We start from the raw sequence: 27,482 nt of genomic DNA, 5'->3' as shown, positions 1-27,482 counted from the left end.
TAAGTTAAAGTCTGATATTTTATTAATTTATAATTATTACTGGAGTACGAATACATTTCACATTTAAAATATGACGAGAATTGCAACAAAGGTTAAAGAATCCTACGCACTAAGCGAGGACATCGCATCTCAGCGGGATGCCAATCCTCCTCCATCGATTGAATTGATTAGAATTACGTTTCGAGTTTCGCATTAATGATTACAACTAGCAACTAGGTGTGGTTGGGTTCGCAACCTCCACGTTGGAGCACCGGGTGGAGGCGTCGTCCTGTCTCGTCCTCTCACTTCGTCCTGGCGCTGCGTAAATTCGATGCGGAGAGCACCGACCGCGGAGGAGGCGGGCGCTCCAGGTTGTCCATGTGGTAGCGTCTCGTCGACGTGGAACTCTCGTTCTTGCGACCTGGTCGACCCAATGTGCTGGCACTGGTGGCTCCATTGTGCGGAGGCGGCTTTCGCGGCAGGGTGGACATCTATTCGATATCAAAAATATACAAAGACCATTAGAAAATATCCTGAGCCTTAAATAATTTTAATAATTATTTTCTAAATTATCTTTAATTTGTAACTTGAAGTTAATTTAACTTTTTAATTTGCTTTTATTTCTGAGCTGTCAGGTAGCTCAACACCTAGAGGAAGTAATTACACCATCTCAGAAAAACAAAAGCAAAGTCGCAGCTTTTATCGTTATGGCTAAAACCAATTAAATATTCAAACAAATTTGTTCAGACTTAGTTTTTTTGAATCGCCTTTGTTCAGTGTTTCTCCACCAAAACCAGTTGCAAACCTAGGGTCTTATCGAGCAGAAAAATAAAATTATCATTTAATGAATAAGCTAGCTTGATTTTCGCTTTCACAGATCTGTGATGGCTTTGGATTTTAATTTCATAAATAGTTCTGACGTTGGTGAAAAAACCCATTAATTATAAGTTTATTTTAATAAAGAACTATGAAATGCAGACACTTTTAAACTAAAGTATGAACGCTAGACAGCTGGAAACAAAAGGCAAATGAACTTAAAATGTGTTTTTAAATGTTCCTAAAACGAATAGTTCATTTAAAGTGATTTTGTAACATACCCGCTTGTTCTGCTCCTGGGAGTAGTTGATCTCGTAGCCCTCGCTGATGTGCTTGGGCTTCCAGGGGGCCAACATGGAGACGGACCTCGAGACGGTGCGGGTCATGGGCTGCAGAGGCGGCGGCTGCTGGGGCGCCTGCTGCTTGCCCTTGCGAAGGTCATCGCGCGACATCGACCGCCGGCGCAGATTGTATGGCTGTGGGATGTCGCCCACCGTGGTGGCATGTAGATAGACCACGCTGCGCTGGCTGTGCAGACTGGACTCGCCCTCGGTGCCGGAACTCTCCGCCGGATAGCGATCCCTGCAAGGAGATATGGTTATAATTTAGTTATTTAAAAATTAATACAAGTTTGCTAATTAAAGCATTTCAAACAGACTACGCCTTGGACAAAGCACTTATGTATATACTAATTACTCAGTATTCAATACCTCTCCAGTTAATATTTAACACATTACTATTATCATTACCTTTTTCAAATTATATCTAGAACACTTTATCTCGCAATCGAGATATTTGCTAGCTAAATATCAATATAATTATCTACTCCCTATACATTAAACAAATTGCATATAGTATTTCATACACAGCCTGTGACTAATAAAGAGCAATAATATTGACTAAATTTATGAAAATGCAATTTAAATACATTAATAAATATGTTAACAACAGTAGAGTCATTCTTTTTGGCCTTTTGCCTTTGGAAATATTTACAACAAAAAAACCCGATTGAATAAATGTAAAATAGACAAGGCCTCAGACCACCCATTTTGATAGAACGTAGTTTAAGTTGGTTTTAATGAATGAATTATTCAAAGACGCACCTGCCGTAGCCCACATTCTCCTGGCCCAAGCTGTTCAGCAATCCACGGCGTTCGGCACTTCTAGCCGGCTTTGGTGGTCCCATCAGCGGACGATCCTCCATCCGCTGGCCACGTGGTGCGTCCAAAGTCCTCTCCAGCGACATGGCTCGCTGACCCGCCGTGGTGCTCCGCTTGTGGCGCTCCGCCGGCTCCGGTTCCGAGCCGCTCTCCGAGATGTCGTGCAGTTCCCGCGAGCGGGAGTAGTGGCGCCTCTTCCGGAAGTCCACCTCGTCGCTTCCGTTGTCCAGGTGCTGCATGGAGCTGGCCCGCTGCCGACTGCTGGAGCTCTGGTTCTGGACTTGAGCCTGGCCAGCCAGCGTGTGCCGGTAGTCACGAGCTGGAGGCGGAGGACTCCGGTCCAAATGGTAGGCACTTTGGGAGTGCTTCGATTGACCCAGCGATGGACGACTCCTGAAGAACATATTTATCTATTAGTAAAACTTATCCTTACTATGCTTATCCTAAGTATTTCTTACCTGGGCATACTAGTGGCCTTGGAAATGGTCGGCGGATTAGAGTCCAGATCTGTGTCGCCAAAGAATCGCAAATTCTTGGCCGGAGCAGCAGTCGCATTGCGTTTGGTGCGCTTCAGGCTCGAAGTGGTCTCACTGTGTCCATTGACGGATACATTGAGCTGGTGATAAGAGTATATAAATTAAAGGGAGTTATATTAAGAATTTTCGTTTAGATTTCCTACCTCCTTGGGACTGCTCTTGGCCCGCCGGTCCAGCGATCTGAACCAGCTCGTCTTCTCGACCTTCGCGAGCGGCGACTCCTTCGCCTTTGGCGTCTTTTTGGGCGGCTTATCCGCTGGACTTCTCTTCAACAGCAGGGGACTAGCTTTGGGCGTGGACAGCCGGCGTCGCATCGAGATATCGATAGTCTATCAATAAAGAAGCAAATATAAAGAAATTAGAGCTAAATTTTTAGTAACTGTCAAAATATTTATAGTGAATTAGTCGAACGATTTAATGATGTAGCTTTCTTCAACATCATCTGTGATATATTGTCTAAGCTATACATATATGATCAATACTCCCTTAAATTGAAGATTACAATAATTTTTGAAATTAATCTTTTGCTTTCAGGAATAGTGAAGAAGTTATAACTTATGACACGTAACTATAATTTACATTATTACACACTTGAATTCTAATTTTACTCCTAATTTTATAACTATGGTAAATGGTTCAGTTTTAACCTGCAAAACACATTGCTTGTTTAATACATTGTTGGGCACATTGCAAACTACACACATTAGTCTTGTACGAGTACCTCCTATACCTACAATTCCACTTTGATTGATATTATTGCTCGTGCAGCCCAAATTTGATTTGGTGGGCGGCTTGCTTTCGCTTTCGGGTCAAAGGTCGCCGTCTCCCGCCGCCTCGCAACAGGTTGCGAATGTGGGGCAGGTGGCCTTTATGCGCGTAGTCGAGTGGGGGGAGTGGGGCGCCGGCCAATAAACTTGTTTTGCCATTTGTGAATGCGACTGTGAGTCGGCTCGTTTTGGCCGGCCCAATGCAACTTTGGCCCACTTGCGGTTGAAACTGTAATAGGTATTGGGCTTTGGGTTTTGAGCATCGAATGAGGGGACAGAGGGTGGTGTTTGGTGATTGGCAAAGGCCGCCCTACTAACTGGCTGAATATTAGATTTCAATACGAATAGAGGCTGCAGGTGCCCAACCCCCGAATGGAGTTCTGATTTGTGGCCCCAGACCATAAAGCCTGGGATTACGCACCCACTAAGTAATTATGCATTCAAATATGCCCAGAACAGAGCGGACAGAGCGACTGCGACTCCGAATATAGTTTATGGCCAAGTTGGGGGCCCATAAATAAACTAACAGAATTATTGACACAAATTTCTGCGGTTTCTCTTTCGCGTGTGTGTTTTTTCGGGCATGTAGAATCTTTGGATTGGAATGAATGGCAAGCACTTAAAGATTTCTGCGAACACTTCGGGCGGCTCGCTTTTTTATTGGAGGCCTCCGTGAATAATGGCAGCACATTGTCCCGGGAAGAGGCCGGCGAAGAGCCGGCTTTAAAAATACCTCTATCACGCAAGCATAATTTTTGACAACGGTCCGAGAAGCCACACCTTGGACCAAAACTCCTGCAGGATGGGCCTACCCCATTCCCTTTTCCCCCCTCGAATCGTTCACTAAAAGCCGACTGATTGTAAGCTTTTTGGGCCGCCCACTTGGAACATCCGGCAGAACGAAAAGTGGCAACATCCTCTAGCCCTCTTAGACTTGGCCAAGAAATCCGCTGAAGCATTGCAAATTGGCTTGCAGCACGCAGCAGCAGCAGCAGCACGCAGCAGCAGCAGCAGCAGCAATTGTTGCAGTTGCTGTTGCATATTGCAGATTGCGCAATGTGGACAGCAACACCTCGGCAACAGTAGCTCCAACCGTTTTGCATCGGAATCTGGGCACAAAACCGAATCGGAATCCGAATCCGAGTCCAAATCTAAGCCCAGTTTATTCAATTTCCCCCGCCTTGATGTTTGTCGTTTAGCTGTCAGCTTTCTTAATTTGCGAGCGCACTGACAAACGGACTGACAGAGTGACAAACTGACTGGCTGCCTGAATGACACAATGACAGCAGCTGCGTGGGTCTTCCACTTCTATATCTTACGTTTAAATATATATATATACCCTTGCTTCTCTCGACGCTTTTGTTCTTGCTCGAAATTTATACGACGCCTCGTCGCTGAATTGCTTAGCTTTTTTCGTGTTAGCGCTTTTCGTTCCGTTTGCAACTCTATTTGGCCAGTTGTCGTTTACTACTTAAGCGTAGTCGCGGCCAGTTCTTTATGGTCTTGGCAGCTTGATCTCCGCCAGAATTCCCCGAGAAGAGATGTGCCCCAAAGTGGACGTGACGTCTTGTCTTCTCTTGCTGGCACCATTTTCGGCCGGACTGCGACGCCCACCCGGCTGCCAAAAGATTTCTGGCCGGAGCAGGAAGTGGATCGCCTCGACTCGGATTGGATCGGTTTGGCTTGGAGTAGAACAATTGGGCAAACACCGGTGGGTACCTCTACCTACTCCTACTGCTACTCCCCCGAAAGGTGTAAGACCCATCGACGCAAGTCTTGATTAATTCGAAATTAATAATAGCCGACCATGACCAAATGAGCCGCCGAGGGTCTGGGGCCCAAAAGACTCAGTGATCTTGGCCAGGCAACCGGGTTAATGACCGCCGGCTGGCGCCATCAATTGGGCATTAGGCCAAAGGGGCTCCCAGTTGCACAACAAAAATCATGTGTGTTTTTTGCCTATCATTCTGTTGCCAACCAAATACTTTTAATCCAATTTAATTTTACATGTTTAAATATTCATCTATTGGAAAATATTTCATGCAACATAAATTCAAATCACGGTCACTTCTTTAAAAAGATTTATGGAAGCTAATGACCAGAACTCAAGAATCTTAAACTGTTGTCGTTCATCCAAACGCTTGTTACTACTGACACAGTAAATTTTGTTATTTATCTTATCGCCTTTTCAACAACATATTGAAGTATCAAAAATGTCTAAAGATTAAAGATCTAGGAAAATAAATGGTGGTGATCTGAAATACACCTTTTTCTGTTATGAAAATGTTCTTGTTTCGACCTTCGTGTTTTGTTGTAATGTCAAAAGATAATTCATTCTTCTCGTCAAGAAACCCCAAAACTTAAGCTAGTATATCAATTTAATGTCAATGCAATTTAGTGGGTTGCTATTAAATTTGATATAAAGACTTTGATACCGTAAGTTTATTTAAAAGACCACCGGGAACTCATTTTGTAACAAACATATAAAATTAAATATTTATCTGGGGATCACAGATCGGGTGGTTGTTTTGAACCACAAGCGAAATATAAGTTTTCAAAAATGTATTTAGTTTTTAATGTATTTGGCAGCATTCTGGAGTTGAATTTATGCATATTTTGTTTGTTAATATACCCTTTAACTGGTAATTAATTATTTAGTTTAAGTTTGGTGGTTTTCGACTTTCAATGATTTCTATCATATTATTTATTTTTGGGAATCACTCACCTTTGGTTCGCGTGAGGTCTCCTGGGCTGAGGTGTGGTGCTCGCGGTACCTTGACCGCATCTCCTCCTCTCTGACCATGTATCGCTCCCGCTCCCTCTCCCTCTCCCTCTCCTTCTCCCGCTCCTTATCCTTATCCTTATCCTTGTCGCGGCGACTCAATGTGCTGCTGTTCCCGTTGCTCATCCGCTCCTTCTTGCCACTGGAAACGTTGCTGCCACTGCTGCGACCACTGCCCCCGTTGCTGCCACTTCCGGCGGTGCCTCCGGTGAACAGCTGCTTCACCTTCTCGAAGCCCCCCAGCTTCTTGTTCCGCTTCAGAGTGCTGGAGTCCTCGTTCTTCTGGGTCTGCGATTGGGAGTGCGACTGCGAGTGCTGCTCCCGGCGACGCAACGTGCTGGTGGCCACCGGGTACTTGTCCAGATGCGGATCGAAGTGGGACCCATCATCGATGGATCGTTCCCTGTAAACGTAGCTGTGCTCCCTGCGCAGGCGCGACGGAACCGCCTGTCGCTGCAACTGTTTCTGCTGGGCGCTGTCCCTTCGCTCCTTGCGCAGGAACGACTCGCAGGCCCTCATGTCGTCGAGGACCGTGCGTTTGCGCCATCTAGATAGTAGGAAAAAAACAATAATTTAAATAAATTTCAAATATACTATTTCAAATTCATAAGTCGAAGTAGAGTATTGCAGTATAATCCTGTCATATATATAATTATATATAATAATATATAAATAATTATATATAATCCTCTCAACAAACTTCCTGTTTAAGTGCAAATCTATTACAACTTAGATACGAATTTTCAGAATATTAAAAATGCTAACAATCTAGACAGAACAAAATTAAAAAAAAATTTGGAAAAGCAATCAAGCTTGCTTAAAATATTAAGAAATACCAAAATATCTAAACAAACTTTATTCAGTTGTAGAGGTGATTTTAAAGATATATGTCGAACTTGACCCAATAACTTTACATTAAACTTATTATGAATATTTAAACAAATCTGCAGTGCCTCCGTCAGAATAATTGTTCATTAATTCCCCCTTACCTTGTGGTCAAGTCTCCGTTGAAGGACTCCTTGCGGAAGTCGTTCTCTATTCCGGAGTCGCCCTTGTCGAAGCTTCGCTGCTGCAATTTGTCCCGCTTGAGGCTGCTCTGCCAGTAGTCCTCCCTCTGCTCCCTTTGATGCGACTGCTGGGCGCGCAGCTCTGGCGAGGATCGGTACTGATCCGTCAGCTGGGAGTCCAGGCTCTTGGGCTCCTGCTCCAAGCGATCTGCTGAATTGAAGTCCCTCTCCCGCTCTCCGATGCGTTCGCGATGCCGCGACTCCCGCACCTGACCATCCCGCTGGGTCTCTCTCACGTAGGTCTCCTTGACTCCACCGTGTCCGTCGTCGAAGTACTTGGTGTGCCGGTAGCGGGAGGTCTTCTCCATTCTGGGCAGCGTGGAGCCACTGTCCACCTGGTTCCGCTCCACCGGATACTCGTTGGAGAGCTCCTGGCGCACGGGGCGATGGAAGCGCTCTGGTTCCCTTTCGGGAGTGGGTCTGCCCACCTCCCGGTTGCGCTCCAGGGCGGCTCCCCGCTCCAGGGTAACTCCGCGTTCCAGGGTGGCTCCTTCTCCGAATCGCCGCGTGAGGATGCGCGTCTCCAGTTGAGCTCGCCTGTATCCCAATTCATCCAGGTATGGGGATGGACTCACGCTCCTGATCACCGGCACAATGGGAGGTTCCGCTCGGCGGGAGAACTCCTCCTCGTAGTAAACCTTCCTGGGCTCGTAGCCCAAGCCCTCGTCCTCGTCGCTCAGATTGCGAGGACTCAACTGCTGCCAGGGCGAAGGCGAGTGACTGGGTCTGTTGCCCAGGGGCACTCCATTGGAAGTGGGCGAGTAGCTCGGTCTCACGTCACTGGCTCTTGGAGGTCTGGCCGGAGCAAACTCCCGTTGGGGGGTGCGCACATCCCTGTCCAGAGGAGAGCGACGGATTGGGTCCTCGCCCAGGTCCAGCTGGGCATAGGTGATGCCCTCGTTGGGCCTGATGTACGAGAAGGCCGGCTGGCTGATCGCCGGCTGCGGGGAGAAGCGCTCCATGGAGAGCCTCTTGACCAGCCCGTCGACGGTTCGTCCCTTGGTGAGCGGAAGTCGCTCCGCCGGCTGCTGGGAGCTGTGCATATTCTCGCCGGACTTGGCCTGCAGCGTTTCGATCCTGTCGCGGATGCCCGCCGAGATGGGTTTGCCGCCCGCGGAGAGGAGCGGCCCGTCTAGCTCCGCCTGGGAGCGACTGCGAGCGAGCAGTTCACTCAGGCCGCGAACGCTCTCATCCTTTTCGCGCAGTGTAACGGCGTCTGACTTGCGGCGCTCTCGCTCCCGGAAGTAGTCCTTCTCGAAGAAGTCCTCCCCGCTGCGCCTGCTCGATGATGGGACTCAGCTGCTGCTTGGACTGCTGTTGGCTGGCTGGCTCCGCTTTCCTGGCTAGCTTGCTGCTGCCCACATCACTCTTGCTGCGCACTAAACGCCTCGCGCCGCCGTCCTCGAATCGCGGATCCCTGTCCAGCTGGCTGACATTCGAGTCGCTCTTCCGGCTGAAGAGTCCGAAGATCGAGGGTCGTTTGCTTGCTGGCTTCTTGGTGGCGGCGTCACTGGCACTCCTTGCCACAGGTTTGCCCTTCTTGCGTCGCGTGGGCAGTGAGTTGAAGTCACCGGGATGACTCGGTCGCTTTTGCTTCTGGCGGAAATTGGGAATGTGATCGCCGTTCTCGGCCTTGCTGTGATGCCTTCCCGCCTGGGCGATCACCAGGGCAGCCTCCTTGCGGATGTCCTCGGGATCGATGTCCTTGGGCAGCTGGTGGTAGCTCGGCTGGCCACCCGAATCGTACTCGCTGGGATGCTTGCCTGGAAGACCAGAAGAGAAAGGGGAAGAGAGGAGTGAGCGGGGATTTACATACAATTGCAGAGGCTGTTCCGCGAACTAGTTGGCATTCATGTAAAGACAAATTAGCACATTAGCCCGGCCGATGATGTAATATCTGGCAGCCAGCTGTGGCCAATTCACACTTGCCAGCAGCTGCTGGTCGCTAAATAAGGCAGCTCGTCTTGTCCCGTCCAGACCAATTCGGCTCGAGAGTTGCGAGACTGGACGTCTGACAATGGATCTGGCCCACGTCTGTCGAGATGCCAAAGTTGCCGAGTTGCCGAGTTGCCAAGTTGCCGCGCTTGCCGAGATACTTTGTTGGGGCAAAAGATAGACACTCGCATCTAGCAGCTAGCATCTCGCATCTCGCTTCTCGCATCTCGTGGAACGCCTGCTCTGTAATCGGACGCTGTAAGCGCTAATGGCCATTGAAGAGGCCGAAGCGCTGCGGTCCCAGTTGATCTATCTCTCATAAAGATTCCTCCACTTCCTCACTTTTTTCATAATCATTATTATTTAATACGCCGAAAACAACAGCAAAGGGGCCACGAGAACAAAACAGAAACGGCAAGGAAAACGTGCCGAAACGAGCATCATCATCGTGGCCAGAACGAGATGTGCTAGCCGAGATGCCGAGATGCCGAGATGCGTGATCTCTCCAGTCGGCCAGTCAACCAGTCAGCCCCTTTTTCCGGCCAACTCTAGTCAACTTGCACGGCAAGAAACGGGGGAACGAATTAATCAAATTCCAAATTTCCCAACAATATATTCTTATGAAAAAATGTTTAAGTTGGAAAGCCCTTCCTCATTCTATAAATAGCAATGTCATTACTTTAATATTTTTTATTTAATCAATATAAAATATATTAGGGTTACTTCAATTAAATAATTCATTTAAATATATAAAGGTATTATTTACAAAAAATTTGTAATTTATATTATAAGTTCTTCATTAATAAAAACACTTCACAATCATTGTACATTTGTACAATACATAAATTTGTTTCAATAATGAAAGCCTTTCTTTTTTTTTCTGTGTAGCTCGCACATCTCAGAACTAAGTGCTCAATGTCGAGATTTCAGATCATCGGAGGCATCACTTCACTGCTGAGCTGACCTTGCCCCGAGATCAACTGGACTTCTGTTGCCCCACCTGGCACTTCCCCAGCTCCCTTTCCCCTTCTCCTTCCCCTCTGCTGATGGAGATTTGTCCATTCACCTGCACAACCTGTCACATTTGTGGAACCACGAACCCGCGGACCGAGCACCGAGAACCGAGAACCGCTCCCACATTCGCTCGATTCGAGCTGCAGAACGGCAAAGTGACACCGATGTCTAATCGAAACTCAAACAACAATGAATAATGACAGAGTTGGGCGTGTCGTGTGCCAAATTGGCTTAGCCAAATGGGATTGGAAATGGGATTGAAAATTGGATTGGGACTGACTGAAAAGGGAGCATTCTTTGGATCTCTGCGGGACTGTATTTAGCCGACTCCGTCTCCGTGTTTTCCATCTGCGGCTGCAATCAGCTGTCATGCGATATGTGTCAAGGTGAAAAGTTGGCTCGCTGCACCATCATGATGGCTCACTAGTCTTGGCCAACTTACAAGGTTTCGCTCGCAGGCCGGCGGCGCTTTGTATCTTTCTCGTTTGCCTCTTTTTGTTGTTTTTTTTTTTTTTTGTATTTTGAGGCAACAGGAAAACATAAATTCGCACTAAGCGACAGCATCAATGTCGGCTAACCGTAAACATTTCAAAGTTCCCAAGACCCTAAGACAATGATCCCGGGGGCGAGTGCAGCATTTGATTGATTACCAGTCGCTGAGAGCCATTCATTAATCTAATCATTGATCCACTTAGTGGAGCCACGCCACTTCCAGCGGCCCAGTGATTTGCAAGAGCATCCGTGAAATGCGATCTGATTTAAGGCCATAAGGAGCTGCGGGTTTTAATAACCTTTTTCTGCTTTCGGAAAAGCCGGCCAGCAAGCATCTGATCCACTTTTCCAACTGGTCGCTGCCTCTGGGCGCCTCTGCCAGTTGCAAGTTTCGGTTTTGGTTATGGTTTTGGTTTTGGTTTCGGTTTCGGTTCCGGTTTTGTTTTTTTTTTGGGGAGCTGCACATAATTTGGCTGTCGTGATGGCTTGGCGACTTCGCCTCAAACACACTGACCAACTTCGTGGCCACGCACCACATAAATAAGCCGCAGTTTCGATCATATAAATAATGAAATCTCTCGACTTTTTGTGGCAAGACTTTCACTTGCCACAAACGCTCGCAGGAGCAGGTCGATGGTTTTACTTTAGTGTGTAATGACACTCCGCGTAATTGTCTGCCGACGATGATGATGATGCTCCGAACAGTTCGACCTCCAGTTGGCTGTTCATTAGCCATCCAACCACAACCACAAAGTCGGAGAGCCACCTCCGTCCGACTTCATCCCATTCCCCTTCGATAGCAAAACGTTTTAGTTGGCAAAAATGCTTTATCCCCCGCTGGCCATGTCAGTGACAAGATAAGGTCGAGCCGAGCTGGCTAAATGGGAGCTCACCCGCATTCCTGCCTCCTCTCGCTACTGGTCTAGGTCGGCACTCGGAGAAATAATGGGTTCTCTAGAGATGAAGCAATTGTGAGGGAGTGACGTAGTTCAGCAAGTTGGAAACTATTGACGGATGCTGTCAGCTTTTCTTGCGTCGTATTTGTTTCGAAAACAAAAAAGTATAGTACGCCTGTCGTAAAAAAACTATTACGTTTTTGGAAATAATGTTTTACTCTGTTTTTAAACGAAGCAATTATGTCTTACGATCAGCTCTTTGAAATATATATTAAGTTGATTATAAAATATGTTGTAGACTAAACAGTCACAGAGATACTATAATCAATTAGTTTAACATGTCTTAAGAACAATATGCTGATATTGGCTTTAAAAGAAAACAGCAGTAACGTTGATTAACCTTTAAATATTAAATATTAAATAAATTAGGTTTGCAAGCTTATCTTAATTTACCTTGTGCAAGAGAAATAGATTTATAGCTACAAGATTTCTTCAATCAATGATTGCATATCGAGTTCATTTCAATAAGGCACTTGAGAAGATTGCAGTATTTTTTTCAGTGCTTGCCTAGGACTGGCATGCTAAGGATCTGCGTAGGTTGTTGCCATGGGGTATTTCAATTAACCGGGCGCACTTTCGATTTCATTTAAGGGCCCGGATCGGCGACGCTGACGTTCGGTTTTATCTGTGCCGGGGGACAGGTCGCATTTATTTTGCGTATGAAAATAATTTAATGCGCCTCGGCTAATCGTGGCTGTGGAGTCGGGACTCCGAACTGAGGACCCAGGACCTAATCACATCAAAAGCGGCGCCGCGTCCTTGGGGCAGCCGAGGTATGCAAATCAGCGTGTTGCACTGCAACTGCGTCCGTGGCCAATTAAAATTGCTCGCTGGCCATTCCCATTCCCATTCCCATTCCCATAAGCAATCCCAATCCAGCGTGGCTTTCAAAACAAATACGAATGGGAACTTTCGCTAAAGAATGGAGCCGATTCAAAAGACTGAGGCGACAAACTTGTTTCTCCCCCTAAGCGGCTGTCAACAGCAACAGAAACAGCAACAGCTACAGCGAAAACCAAAGCCAAAGCTCCGGCGAGAGCGGATAAACAAATAACAAATCACCGAAAATAAAAAGTAAAGAAACACCGAACCGAACTGAACTGAACCATTCGTCGAAAAAGAGTTAAACAGCTCTAAAAATAATCCGCGACTCATTTCAATACACATTTCGATAAACAGATGACGCAATCGTCTGCAATTCGAGGCGAATTTCTAGTGCGACAATTGAAGTTGAGCACACGGGGATTTGTGGGCGATTTGCGAGTGGATGGATGGACGATCGACAACTCCATTTAGCCGAATTTACCCAAGTTCTTGATTGCGAACTCCCCGAGGGAGGTTTTCGTGTCACAAAGCACAAACACTTCTGGCTCAAAACGTTAATGACAGGCGGGCCAAGAACCTGACTGAGTCCAATATCAAAAGCGACTGAAAGCAATCTCCGGCGAGCGGCCAACCAGTCGACAACTGCGACTGCCTACGCCAATGTCACTCGGCAAAAATAGTAATAGCTGAAAAAAACAGAAAACAAAAAACAAACAACAAACAAACAAGCCAAGAAGCGAGAAAATAGTGCGAAATTTGTGGGCAGGCAAGCCAAAAATGAGGCTTATTAATTAAGTTTCTTCGCGGCGCAAATAAAACAAAACATATGCAAATGATGGATTAATAAAAAGCATAAATGGCATTTTAATGGCAGTCTTCCCAGCCCAAAACCCAAAATACCCAAGATGGCACGAGAGCAAGCGGAAAAACCAGTTGGGCTTTGACAAACTCCGCACTCGAAAGCGAATCAAATGTGGAGCTGCTGCGAATTATGGAGAGCGGAGTAGGAAACGTAGCAAATCCCATAATAATGACTTGCTCTTTGCCCAATTAAATTAATTAATTAAAGGTGTACGCGGCTCATTAGAGAGCGCTCTAGAGGGCACAATGGGGAAAGGTCTTGTCGACTGGAGCGGGGGCATCATTACACATTACGCAATCGGGAGGAGCCTACGCTTTCGAGTGCCTAAAGGCGGACTTGTTCTCGTAACGCCTTTTTAATCAGCCATCCGAAATTATGTCATCACCCAGTTGTACGCATATAGGAAATCGTACAAAAGACTAGAAGGACGCCGACTTGGCCTGATTGCCAGATTTCGAACAAAGGAGCCTCATTTTGGCGTTGCTCCCTTGCCTTTCGTCACCTGTCCGCCTTCGAAAAGCTGGCTAAGTGCATCCACCAGGCCCAAGGCAGAACAGCTGCCAACCCGACTCGTCTTGGCCAAATTTGTCGCTCCGCAAGGTTGATCACGCTCGCATTCGCAGCGGATGGCGCAGTCGCGCTAGCGAGGCCCACCTGTAAAACAGTCGAGTGCCTCAAATTGGTTGAAATTAGTCGTCTTTTAGTTGACTTTTTACAGTCAACAACTTTGACTTTGACTGCACTGTAATTTGCCATAAAGCTCACATGTTAACTCGCCGATGAAAAATGTTGCCTTGTGCCCAGCGGGCGAATAATTTTCCTCAAGCCTCCAGATTGCCGACTTCTTCGCTTTATCTCGCTACTTTGTTGCGTCAAAATTAAATCATCATTAAATCTGTGTTTTACACATAATTGCTTTAATTTGCATGCAAGATAGCGAAGAGCGAGGGAAAAAGAATGAAAATGAAATTAATTTTCGACTTGGGGTTAAATTACTTTAAGCGTTTGTGACTGCCGAGATAATTTGGTACTTAAGAGGTTACTTTGCTAATTGTGCACATAAAGTTCTTTAAGAAGTTTCTGTCTTAGGTTAAGAAGATGACAACTAAAACTAAAGGAAATATGATTTTTAAAGTAAACAAATTGACAACATTTGATTTAATGTCTGGTAATTAAGAGTAGATTATTCTAAAGGAAGTATAAATCTTATTTTTTTTAAAAAGCTGTACTTCTTTGTTTTTTTTTGATCTTCAAAAGACATTGCTCTACTCTTTTTGAAATTATAATGTCAAGAACTGGTCTTTAATTGAGTTGTACAAACTTAATCAGGTCTTATTACCCCTGGCATTAATCGCAATCCTCTCGACTTATGTTTTTGGCGACCTCGTAGCCGTACAGAAATCACAAAGCTAATGAATCGTGCCTGGCCGGCAGATTACCTAATCACGTTACATTTTGGCGACCTCGTCTGGTTGCATTTGCCTAAACCAATTCAGAAATCGCAATTAAGTTCGCTTATGTCCATTAAACGAGTTAACCGAAATGGCAGCCATTTGATGCAATTACGCGACGGGGGAAATCTGGTTCATAACCATTTTGGATCCACGCATTTCCATTGGCAGCTGGCGAAAAGGACTTGTGGCTGTGGTTAATTAGCGATGACCATAAGGAAACGTCGACTGTCGACAGTCGACTGGTTGGCTGGCAGTTCTAAATTGGGGGGACCGTCTAAGAAATTAACATTTGCGCCGGTTTTGTCATAATCAATTTTTAATTTCTTCATTCCCGACAGCGGCCATAAATTCAATCCGGCAATGAAATAAATCCCATGTCGTTGCTGTCGCGGCTGCCAGACATAATCATAACAATAATAACATAGTCGGAGCTGCGGAGACAAAGCGTCCAGATGCAGTGGGTCCCCCGTCCCCCGTTCTCCGCCGTCCTCCTCCTTTCTCCCCTGGAATCCCACCCATTATCCCCTGCTCTCCAACTTTGCAGATATTGCAAAATGATACCCGGGCGACTGAGAGCGAGCATCTCTCGGCTGCGACTTGTAATGCCTTATAAAATATCAACTTATTTTAAATAGTTATATGGGAGCTCTCCACTTTACGCCTGCCCCCCGTGTCGCTGTGTGCGATTATTCTCAAGGTAAACTACATTTTATTGTTGGGGCGGCTTTGTTATTATTATTTTTATTGCTTTTGGCATTCGTTCTGGCTTTATTCGCCCACCGTCGCGCGAGGTTTCTTTTTGTTTTCTTTCCTTGCTTTTCCACACACACACACACACTCACCCACAACAGCAGCTCACTTGTTTGTTTTTCCTCTTATTCTTGGCCAAATTTCAAAGGCTAGAAAACCGAAGAGCTTCTCCGCAAAAAAGAGTTATGCAATCGGAGGTGGAAAGCCTTTGGCCAGCGAGAACTGGCTAACTGACTGACTGACTGACTGGCTGGGTAGCTGGCCAGGTTAATGAGTTGCATTCGCGTGGGTTGTTAGCGTCCGTCATTGATTGACCAAAATTGGCCTACTCACACAAATATACGAGTAAGTTTTTCAGATGCCACTTGGTTAGTAATTTTTTGTTAGCTGGTTATTGATGAGGTTTCTTATGGCTGCTTTTTGCTTAGTTTGTCATTAGAGATCTTTGTGGGTTCGTGTTCGCCGCTCTCATTCGGCAACTGCGCGTGTTGGTTATTTGATTTTAATTTCTGGTTTTGGTTTTTGGTTTTTGGTTTTTGGTTTTTGGATTTTGGTTTTTGGTTTTTGGATTTTGGTTGTGGATTGTGAACTGTGAATTTTGGATTGGGGTTACGGATTGGCGGGGGAGGTTTCCTTATAAACGCACTGACCTATCCGCTTCACGTGCACATCCCGATTGAAGCTGACCCGCGGTCCTCCATTCGCGGCTCCAGTGTGCATCTTATATCTCTGGGATCGGCAGTGTATATCCTTGGGATGCTCTAGTCTGGTTGCAATCTCTGTCTCTGTCTTTGCTTTCTCTCTCCTTTGGGTCTTCGCTCGGAAGAATCGCAACCCTAAGTAAACTCTTTGTGCGACAGTCTCATCGAACTGTTCGAACTCTGCGCATTTTCCATTTATAATAGGCAATTAAATGGTTTTCAGCTGCAATTAAAAATAATTCTCTGAGTAAGCCTCTTTTTCTTTGGTTATTCGATTTGGTGTTATTTGATTATTTTCCTGTGATTAGCCAGCGTGGTTTTAGTTTGCAGCTCGTCGGTTAGCCCAGTTTGTGTTTCGGTTTTTCTTAAGCTCGGCTTAAATCTTTATGTTCTGTACACATGCGAGTGTAGTCTTCGTGAGAGAAAGTATTATTATAAATCAATTAGTTTAGCCAATAGGTAAGAAGTTTCAAGAAGGAGGTATTAGAATTTAGCTATAATAGATCAAGAAAGAAGTAGAAAAAGATAATATTACGATTATTTTACAACCTGGAGGAGTAGAGAGGGAGTATTCTTAAAATCAGAGCAATCGTAAAGTAAATTCTATTTAATGAGATCCGTACTACCTACTTTATTTAAGAGTTGCTTTCAAGTTGCCAAGCTGCTCAAGTCTTTCGAAAGAGTATAAAACATGGCAGCAGTCAAAAGAATAATTGCCAATTAATTCTTATTCTTATTCCAATTCTGATCCCACTCCGACGCTAAATCTGACTGATTCCCCAGTTTCGGGAGTGGGCACAATCGAATTGAGTTTTTGTTCTGCGCTTTTGTTTTCTCTGACAATTACAAAAATAGACACACGACGAGGGTGCTTGGGCTGCATACGAGATTCAAATTCGAGGGGGACGAGCGGCAGTTCAGTGGGGAGTGCCTGAGAGGAGAAAACCGTAGAAATACTGATTGCGATTGGGCAAACGCGATAATATTCATACTCGTATTTGAATACGAGAGTGCAAACTCTATTTAAACAATGCACTACGCCCGAGGACACTTCGACTGAACCGCTCCAGTCTGCCGAGTTCCCTGCCCCCCCAACTCCCCTCAAGATCCCTAAAAAGAACGTCCAGTTTAGACAACTGCTCCATGGACACGCACCCACCCAAGTGAGCACATGCAAAGAATCCGAAACAAGAGCCTTGCCAGGGATCTTTGGACCCAAGCAAATGTGGGATACCCTTTTTGAGTAGCCTTTTTTGTTTTGTTTACTTCTTATTTGTTTAAGCTGTTGTGTATTCACCATGATATAACGATTTGAAGCCATTAAAAAAATGAAACGAAGAGTAAAAACTGGATTTTAAATTGAATAGTTACCCCTGATATGGATAGTTACCATAAATAAATTGTAATATACTATCGAAACCCATAAACTTACACATGCAAAACGTGTAAATACTTTTTGAGACAACTTAATATTACTAAGCTTGGTTCTCAAAATAAAGATACTGTCTATGAAAATATTTGTTCGACTCGTGTTATCAGGGAAATTAAGAATGAAGCAACATTTTCCAAATACTTCCTAAATTTCTTTGGCTCGTTGAAAGTCTTTTATTATATATTTTCCCACAACATGCTGGTAGAGTATAACTAGGAGCTCTTTAATGTGTAGAAAATGCCTGTCTATTATGGCACCTGAACAAGGACGAGGCCGCTGCTCATTCACTTACTGGCTTACTTACAGGCCGCGCTCCTACAGGCTTTTTCATTCCGAATCCGAGTTCGGAGCCAGCCCAAAACTTAGACCCACAGCCAGACTGCGACTGAGACTGCGACTGAGACCGAGACCCAGACCCAGATACAGATACAGAGTGCGATACAGAGACCGATCGAGGAGCAGGCTCTGGAGCCGAGTTCACGCTCTAACGAGCACAATCGCCCGGCTAGACATCAATGGCCACGTCGTCTGTCTGATCACGGGCACCGATGCAGCTCGTTGCAGGGGAAAAGCGCTGCGAGCTGCCAATAAAAATCCTTTACCATATAATTTGAGTGCGCATGCGTGCGCCCTGACGTTGATGGGAGTCGAGTTGAGTTTGAGGTTGAGTCGGAGTCCAGTCGAAGGGGACTGCGAAGTCCCCAGGATGGCTAAGTTTGTTATAAGATGGAACGCAGGCGCTTATGTGCAATGCTATGCCAGATGCCGAAGTCCGATGTCCGATGTCCAATGTCCAATGTCCAATGTCAGATTCCCGATGCCGATTGCCGAGCGTTGATTGCGCCATGAACGTGATTTGTTTGTAAACACGCATTATTAAGGTGTAATAAACATAAAATTTGTATCGCTTGGCGGACCTTGGAGGAGCCGCCTCAACTGCGATCGCAGTCGCAGCAAGTTGCAATTGCAATTGGCCACCCCTCGCCATCCGGCCCCGCACATCTTTCAATTAAACTAAAAAGCTGCACACCACACACCACACACCACACGCCCCACTCCATTCACAGCTCGCATTTGCATGCGTCTGCGGAGTAGCTAATTTCAGGTGAATTATGCGAAATTATACGAATTACGCCCGTACATGTGGGAATGGGATTAGATTAGCGCGCAGAGCAAACAACTTAAGAGCTCCCCTCTGCGCGGCTCTCGGGCCCCAGAACAATAATCGTTCTGAACTTGAACTTTAACACGGCGGTAATGATAGGAAACCCCGCGAGCCCACAACTCGAACCCCACCCAAAAACTGACCCCCTTCCCTCCGCCCCTGCCAAGTGAAACCAAAAGTGCGCAGCAAAGCAAACAAACGCCTCGACTTCTTTGCCCACTTTGCGTGTGTTCTCAGCGCCGCGGAGCCGATCTGACCTCTGGGGTTCAGTTCTGGCAGCCGAGGGAGATCGGCCTGCTCCACTGGGAGAACCAAGCTGCCCCAAAACAAACATCTCGTCTCTGGTTGATCGATCACTGGGGAAAAAGCTATCAGCTTAATTCGAATGTAGTACGTTTACTTTGAATTACTTGGCATACATTAACCTCTTTCTTACTATTGCAGAGTAGAAAGAGAGTAGAGTACACAGGCATTCGTTTTAAAATTATTCTAACGAATTAAATATATTTATTGGTTCATATTTCAATGGACGGAAAATAAACTTTATAATTATTTGCCATTTTATGGTATGTATTTTTTTCGATACAAGTTGTCATGGGCGCACAAGTTTAAGCTTTTAAAAGAGTTTTTCTCTCGTTTGTTGTAAATTTTACTTACTTAAATCTAACTCAAATTAATAATTACATTGGTTTAAAATATTGCTTTGAAAACAATTTTGATATAATTTAGAAGGAAACATTGTGGAGCCAAAAACATGGAACAAATATTCTTAAGGCCAAGTAAAAGAAGTTGTTAATTTGAATACTTTTTATTTAAAACATGTTACCTTTGCAATTGCTTACAAATAATTGTTTTTATTCTCTTATTTTCCTCAAGTACATATTCTTTTCTAGCAGTGCTTTAGCCAGCGCGGCCTTTCGCATAGAAGTGAAAATGAAGGTGTAGTCCAATTTGTAAGTATGGCCAAGCCCTGTGGCCATTCAAAGTCCATGTTATGCAAAGATCAGAGCAGCCCCGTCCCCGTCGCCATCCCCTTTCCCGTCCACCCGGCGCTCCTCGCCCCCCATGGAATGTTGAATTCTGGATCCTACTCCCTCTGGAGCGGAGGAGCCGGCGAGCCAACTGGACGTTGTCTAGCGCTGGAAACATTTTTCCATGCGTGCCTCGCCGCTCCGCCGCTTTGTTGGTGGCGCTCGTTCGCGTCTTCGACTTTGGCAAATACTTAATTGCATTTCGATATCTATGCCGAGGCATCTGTGAGTGAATGCCGCTGCTGCTGCCTCAGCGGGCCGACTGGCCAATACCCAATACCCAATACCCAATGACCAATACCAATGCCCAATACCCAATACCCAGTGCTCCAGACGGCCAAGACATCCAGACAGCCAAAGAACGCGCCGGCGCTGTCTTTGGCCAGGAGTCGCAAATCGAGAATGGGGAATAGCGAATTGAGAATCGAGAATCGAGAGTTTAGAGTCGAGAGACGAGAGTTTGGGCCAGGCCAACGGCAGGGCATTCGGTCTCGCTTTTGGTCTTGGCTGGAGACCCTGGCGACTGGCGTTGTGGGTATTGTCAGGTCTTACAACTTACAACTAAATTCCCCTTGAGCCGAGCGCTTTACTAAGGAAATTAGTAATTGCTACTCCCATTTAGAGACATCTATGCGGGCATCTATGTACGTGTGGCATTCGCCAGATGATGACGATGACAACTTTCCCGCTCGGAGATTGTCTGGCGATTGTCCAGCGCCCACTCACAATCGCGCACATTGGCGTCGCCGAGGGGGGTCGGGGTTGAATTAGAACTTTAGAATGGTTTAAGTGAATTGAGTGAGAGATATGACCAAACCTTATTTATTTTTTTTAATTCAGTATATCTTGCAGCTATTCTATTAAAGTCTCGATAGCAGGAAAACTTTCGTATATGTTATTTCAATGATATTAAAATGCACTACGAAATTTACTCGACGTCTTAAAACTGGGTTTGCATGTACAAATTTGCTAACCAATCTGCATACAAAGGCACATTGAAGTAATTAGGAATGCAATTTAAATTAAAAACAAAAGTTTTTATTGCTTCACGCCTTTTTTACTTAATTGTAAAAGAAAACCTGTGAAAGTTTGTTATTATTTTTAAAAATGTTTTGCATACTCTTTTCCCTACCTTTTAGAAATTGTTTTTATCAAAAATAATAATTAAGGCTTTTTGAAGATTGATGCAAACCTGCTTTGCATTTGGATTATTAAAATATATTTTTGGTATAAAAACGTAAGCTCCGAAATTCGAGAAAATATATTAAAATAATTTTGGTGAACGTTCTTTAACCCCTTTTTGCCCACGCCACTGATTCCACCTACCAATGCCAAACTTGGTCACATTGTCCGTCATCGTTTGTGTTTTTGTTGCCGCTCCGCTGTCGTTTTCACGCTTTGTTAGCCAGCTAAACTGAATCTGTATCTGAGCCAAAGTGGCTTCCCTTTTGTACTAGTATCTCACACTCGAACTCGGACTTAGTCCGCTATGTGTGTTAGAAGGCTAATCTGTGCGGCATTACGTGGCAACTTTTTCGAGCCGTGTGGCAAGTGTCGATAGCATAATTGCAAGCTGTTCCCAGCCAGCGAAAAATGTAAATCAATTTCTTTGCTTACATCTCTGGGTGTTTTTTGCATGATTAATAATGCTCGAGCGGCCTGGGATCGCCGCCGGGCGCGAAAGAAGACAAAAGATTTCACTTTTCGAACTCATAATTAGCCCTGGGAGTGTAAGTATATCGGAGGTGATGGAGCGCCGGATTCTGGCCATGTCAAGCTGCTGGCTGTGCGACTCCTAACCTGCACGGAAATCAATTAGGCACCTCGGCCATCGGACAGTAGAGAGTTCAGATCGATCGATCGATCATAAGTCAACAATCGCTTAAAATGCGACCAGACACAACAAAATATCTAGAAACGAGGAGAAACTCAAAATATTCCACATGATTGGGGTTATTAAATGTAACGTAGAAGTGACAAGAATGATTTCGCTTTTGATTTTTCTTATTCAGGCAATAAAAATGAAATTGGCTCGCTTATTAACTGAAAAATATATTATATATTATTGACATATACAGTATAAAAAATAAGTACGTTTTTTTTACCGTTCATAAACGACTAGAATATATTTACTGTCCATTTTCTTTAAATACATATTCGTTTTATTTATCATAAATTGCTTTGCTAAAAGTTCTATAGAATTTTTTTATATGTAATATACTTTTTAAATATGTATGTGTAATATATTTATAGCAAAAATTCAAAGTTAATGTCTTTAAGCATCCTTCAGTTATTTTCAATTACACTGTAAGGTTCATAGCTTTCTTGTCCAGCTAAATACCACACTTTAATTTAAGCTTGTCCTTTTCAACTAAAATGAGATAAGATCACCCCCTAAGTTTTGTTTTATTGCTTTAATTCTCACGCCTGTTTGGCGTGTTCTTGTTTTTTTGGCGCCACTCCCTACGTTCCATCACTCCCAACTCCAAACTCCCAACTCCCAAGTCAGCCATCTGACTGTCGAATTCCTCGCTCGTTATCGCTGCACGCGGCAACAATTGTGCGCAATTATTGGCCAGAGAATCCACGAAACACGAAGCTTTCCCTGGGAAATCAATAAAGGAGGCAGCGTCAAAGTTTCCGGCAACGAATGAAGCGCGGTGGCAAAGGTCAGCCAGCTCATCTCTCGGCCAGCAAAAAAGCAGCCAGTAGAAGAAAAAAAAGCGAATATACAAAACGGCCTGGAGCCAAGGAAATCGAGTGTCTCGCTGAGTGGGAAAAGGGCGAACTTGCACGCGATGCTGCTCTCAGCCAGCTTGGCTGTTTTCCTTGGCCAAATCCGCTGGCAATGCTGCCTTCTTTGGGTCTGTAGTGCATGTCATAACCAACGGTGCATGCGCCATCTTCCGCCTTGCATAAGATCCCCGCTCGGTTTCACTTTCCCGGGTTAATTAAAGCCAATCGTCCATCCGTCCATCCGTCCGTCCGTCCGGATAGCGGTAGCTGAAATCGTAATTTATGCTAATTTTCGCTTGCAGATCGTTTAATTGATCCGCGTTAGATTCGATTTCGTTGGCCAGCCGGAGTTCATTGATATGCAGTTCGATTCCATTCGGCTCCATTCGCTGGCCAAAGCTGTTGACCGCGAATCAAAGTCGCTGGCTGGTTGGCCGGCATACAAAGTGCGCTTTCAACACGGCCTTTTTTCCTACGATTGCGGGTAATGTTTTTTGTGCCCCTCATTGGGTAATTCGGGGGGTGGATGGGCACGGGACTTATGGCGTTATGAAAGCGTTACAAATCTTCGCTTTGAATACGACACTCCACTCCACATCACTCCACTTCAATTCAGTTCAGTTCAGTTCAGTCCACTTCAATTGAGATGGAGCCGCTGTACGTGATAAGGCAATGATGATGACGTTGACGACCCGTCATAGACCAAATCGCGTCTCATTAACATTTCGGCCATAATCGATTCAGTTTGGCTGGCCTGTTTTACATCTAATTTATGTGCATGTAGCAGTGTCGCTCGCCCAATGATATCACGATGATGAACGGCCCACGTCTTGGGGGCGATTTGATTCTTGGAAATTCGTAATTGGCTCGCAGATGAAAGCGCCCCAAAACAGAGCAAAACAGGCGAAACTATCGGCCAATACATCAAATTAATGACTTCATTGAAAGCCTTCTCGAAGCGCCCAAAAAAATTAAAAAAAAAAACAGCAGAGGAGACCCAAATACATTTTTGGTTTAAGCTCTTCCAGCTTCCCAGAGTTGCCGTTTTTACCTGATTCCCAGGGCGTCGAGTTGCACCTGCTTTTTGCCCCGGCGACACTTGATATCCCCCAGAAAGGTCAGGCTGTGAACTCTGGGCCCAGAAAAAAAGAACCACAAAAACAAATTAAGCCAAACGAGCGTGTCAAATGCGCTGATTTGCGGAGGAAGGGGCAGAAATAAACCCAATTGAGAGCCAAGTACTTCCGCAGTGGTCTATGAAGTGTCGTATGCCGTTTACCGTTCCGTTCCGTTCAGTCCGACCCGATCGGATCGGATCCAATATACAATTTGATTCAATTCCCGCGCTCCAACTTCCGCCGAGGAGCCTCAATGTCAGCCGACGATGTTTGGGCTTTTAAATCAAATGCGACCAAATCAAATAATTTGTTAACACTGCCGCTTAAGTCAACAGTTAAACAATCAGCGATTGACGATTGACGATCGACGCTGGCCGCTTTCAGGCCGATTGCCGATTGCGCCACAGACATTGACAGACATTGATTTTTAAAGCCATTTTGTGAGATTTTTGCCCGGCTTTTGTTTGGCTGTTGAACCCCCATGGGCAATTAAAGCTGCACGATGCCAAAGAGAATGTGCGGCGAGCTGCGAAGATCGCCTCGCACTTCCACGTCCACTTCCATTCGATCGCGTAAGGTCACCTGGGAGTGGGTTATGTAGTCCAACTCGATTCCGATGAATCGGGAGGAAAATGTGTGATTAAAAACAATCCTTAAATTAGGCATTACAAAAACTCGGCTGGAACTTGATATGTTCCATTGAGTTACGATTTGTGTTTGCGGTTTTTGATTACTAACATTTATCAACTTTCCAGTTTATTTATTGCAATAACCACATGGCCCTACTAATTTTGCTAATTTAATCTAACGCACACAGTAAACAAACACTGACATTGAGAATCTTAGAACAAAGCAAATATCTCTCACGAATATTATAACTTTTACTTTTTCTAAGAAAAGCAAAGCAAAGTTGCCTGCATAAATTGGGGTTTACATGCAACGAAATACTTGAACCAAGCAAAGCACTTGGCAGTTTAAAGTTCACAACAATTGCGGTAAGAGGCTGACCTAAATAAAAAAAAAACAGACATGCCTGTAAAAAAATTACCATTGTAGTTCAATTTTATCGGTTTCTTTTGGGTTTGTCCAGACTTTAATGTAAAAGCAAACGATGAGCCGAGTCGCATATTGAAACGAGCGTAATAGCCCCGACTATAATAGAAATACTTATCTAAGAACAAAGTTATGTTTATTGGGGCTAAGCAAACAGCTGCATTAGTTCCGAGAACGAAGCTCAGGCGGCTTGGGTCTTTGATCTCGGTGACTAATTACTAAACCCGCGACGCGTCGTAGGTGTACGTGTTAAAAGCCGGACACGGACACTGACACTGACTCAAAGCAGGAAGCTGCCCGGGTCACCGGCGGAATCGAATACAAATTGAATACAGAAAATCGAAATGCTGGCATCGCCTCATGCACAAATACAAATCATCCTTGACGCATGCACACCAAAAACGGCAGTTCGAGTTAAAAAACGAGCGAGCAAGCAAAAAAATATCGGAGAGCTGGAAACTCGAAAACAAGATAATACGGCGGCAACGCAACTCCCAAAAACGAAAATGAAACAGGCCGTAGGACTGCATACAAGGCAAGGCTGTAGACCTTTTTTGGCCACATCAACAAAAGCGGCTTTTTGAGAATTTTCAATTTTTTTTCAACCCCCCACCCCCCTGGTTGCGTCCCCCTCCCTCCCTCCGTTCGGAGGCTTCGTTTAAATTGACGTTTATTTCCAGACGACGGCGGTCGAAACTTTCGAATTTTTGGCCTTTAATGAGGAGTCGAGTTAATTTGGCCGGGCATTTGAAGAGGCTCACGAGGCCTTTCGGGGTCCTCAGCTGCAGCTAACAAAACGAGAACGAGGTGTTTACCAAGGCACCTACAGAGACACACCAATACAGATATACATACAACAGAATAAATATATATTTAAGCAGCTTCGGGCATCCAGATACAATGACGTCATGGGCCTGGCATTGGCATTGAAACTCAAGGTTGGTTCGGTCAAATTTTTGGGGCAATAAAACGTCTCCCACGCAAATAAAAAAATAAAATATATAATACAATAAATTAGAACTGGAGAGTGCGCTTCAATTTTCTTCTTCCTCCTGGGGATCCCGCCAAAGGAGAAAAGGATGCGATATATATCTGCAGTGCTTGGGAATCAGATTTGATAGGGCCAAAAGATCACCTGCCACCACGATGAAGATCTGCGTATAGCGAACCGATGGCAGGCCAAAGAACCAGGTTATCGTTTTCCTTGGATCCATTTTTTTCGGTTTATCTCTGGAGTCTAGAATATATCAGCTGCGAAACTACTTCGAAATGAGCACTAACTCCCAGGCGATAAGGTTTTCGATTCTGATTGCTAATGAATAACGAATGGCTCTGAACCTGAATTCAAATGTGCCGATGCTGGCCAATTACTTATGTATATTTTGGCAAAAAGCCGCACAACAGCCATAAATATAAAATTCCTAATCGAATTAAAGGCAAGGCTAATGTAAATCCCGCATTTGCAATGCTAATTTGTAAGAACCAATATATAGATTTCCGAGGGTGAGCAGTTTCCAAAGATTCTCGTTTCGAAAACGCGAAAACTTTCACTCAACTCGGCAGTCATCATTGAAAAATGTTTGCTTTCAGTTGAGCGAGGCCTTCGGAATTCTATTTCCGCCCCAAACAATAAAGACGCTCGCATTTGCGGAGTCGGTCGAGTTTTTATTAACATTAGAATTGGCCATTGCTTATTAATTTGCATCCCCATTCAAAAGGCCCGCCGAAGGTTGTTAATGTTAAAGTTAATGTTGGCCAAGATCTCCTCTTGGGTCCGCGAAATATCGAAAGAAAGTGGACGGCGAAAAGATCTTCTCCGCTGAACCCGAAAACAACTTCCAATTAACCAGATCGGGCGAAAGGTTGAGCGGATCAATCAGAAACCTCAACTATAGCTCTCTGACTCACAATTGGCCATAATGCGTTGGCCGACTCCATTCTAAATACGGATTTGGAACAGCCACACACACCCACGTAGCGAAGTGTGTAACTGGGACACTATTCGGGGGTCGTAAAGCCCACTCCAGATCGCTATTGCGATTACGATCGAGATCGAGATCCGAGGCTGAATTATTCAAGAGCATCGCTGGAAGAACCGCACAGAAGCACGGGGTTTAGTATGGATAGTCCGGAGATCCGATTCCGTTTCGGTTGGTTATCAGTTATCAGTTATCAGGGCAAAGCGTCTACGGCGTTAGCTGGCGGTTTTAGGGCGGCTCTACAGTACAGTGAAAAACGATCGTCGACTCACCTCAAAACAGCATTCCTCGTGCGTTTGTGTGGGGGAGAGCAAACGATTTTGCAGTTCCAAGTAATTTGCGCAGTTCTAATTACGTTTGTTTTCTATTTGATGTGGGCTCGTTTTTGCCGCTTTTGTTGTTCCCCCTCTGTTGTTGTTATTATTATTTTTATTATTATTTCACTTGCCAAGTGTCGTCGCGAATGATTGCTTATTTGCAATTTATATTGCTCGCTCTAGAGGCTGTCGAAGTTGGAGTTTTGGTATGCACGTCAAATTTTAATTAGTCGAAAAACGTTTGCACAATTTAGCGAAAAATTTATCACGATTTGTGTTTGAGATTTTGTGTCGTTTTGCGTGGGTTTCGCTCAACGGTTGAATGGACGTGCCGATGGTCGTTGGATGTTCGGCTTTACTATACATATATGGTGTTGGCAGGGAGGATCGGTCGATATATCCTCTGTGGCAGATGGGCGCTGGCCAGTTCGTGTGTTATTTTAAATTTTGCAGTTATTTACTTGCTTTGTAATGCGAACGCGACGCAGTTTCGTTTCGATCCAGAGCTGAATCGCGAGCTTTTCTCCGGGCCAAGTTATCGCGAGTAGGTCTGAG

The 27,482-nt window shown here is 45.0% G+C and overlaps 2 protein-coding genes across 2 annotated transcripts; both read right to left on the bottom strand.

Annotated features, from left to right (window-relative positions):
• Positions 1–27,476, bottom strand: LOC108090444 (trichohyalin). The gene is given in 10 exon segments (XM_017189125.2): positions 1–470; positions 1,077–1,377; positions 1,899–2,348; positions 2,414–2,571; positions 2,635–2,820; positions 5,984–6,587; positions 7,030–8,375; positions 8,377–8,870; positions 16,046–16,319; positions 26,883–27,476. Coding segments are annotated over 9 exon segments (3,798 nt in total). The 5' UTR covers positions 16,116–16,319; positions 26,883–27,476; the 3' UTR covers positions 1–281.
• Positions 25,480–25,933, bottom strand: LOC108090445. Its single transcript, XM_017189126.2, has one exon. The coding sequence runs from the start codon at positions 25,843–25,845 to the stop codon at positions 25,666–25,668; it is 180 nt and encodes a 59-aa protein (XP_017044615.1). The 5' UTR covers positions 25,846–25,933; the 3' UTR covers positions 25,480–25,665.
• Positions 27,477–27,482: the final 6 nt, after the last annotated feature.

Source organism: Drosophila ficusphila, unplaced genomic scaffold (genome assembly GCF_018152265.1).
Source record: "Drosophila ficusphila isolate 14025-0441.05 unplaced genomic scaffold, ASM1815226v1 contig_414, whole genome shotgun sequence".
Taxonomy (NCBI): domain Eukaryota; kingdom Metazoa; phylum Arthropoda; class Insecta; order Diptera; family Drosophilidae; genus Drosophila; species Drosophila ficusphila.
The sequence above is the reverse complement of the archived record's forward strand: the minus strand, read 5'-3'. Positions and strand labels throughout refer to the sequence as shown.

What these genes read in the sequence shown, in the direction of transcription:
- LOC108090445 (XM_017189126.2), bottom strand. Translation starts at nt 25,845, where the DNA reads ATGGATCCAAGGAAAACGATAACCTGGTTCTTTGGCCTGCCATCGGTT.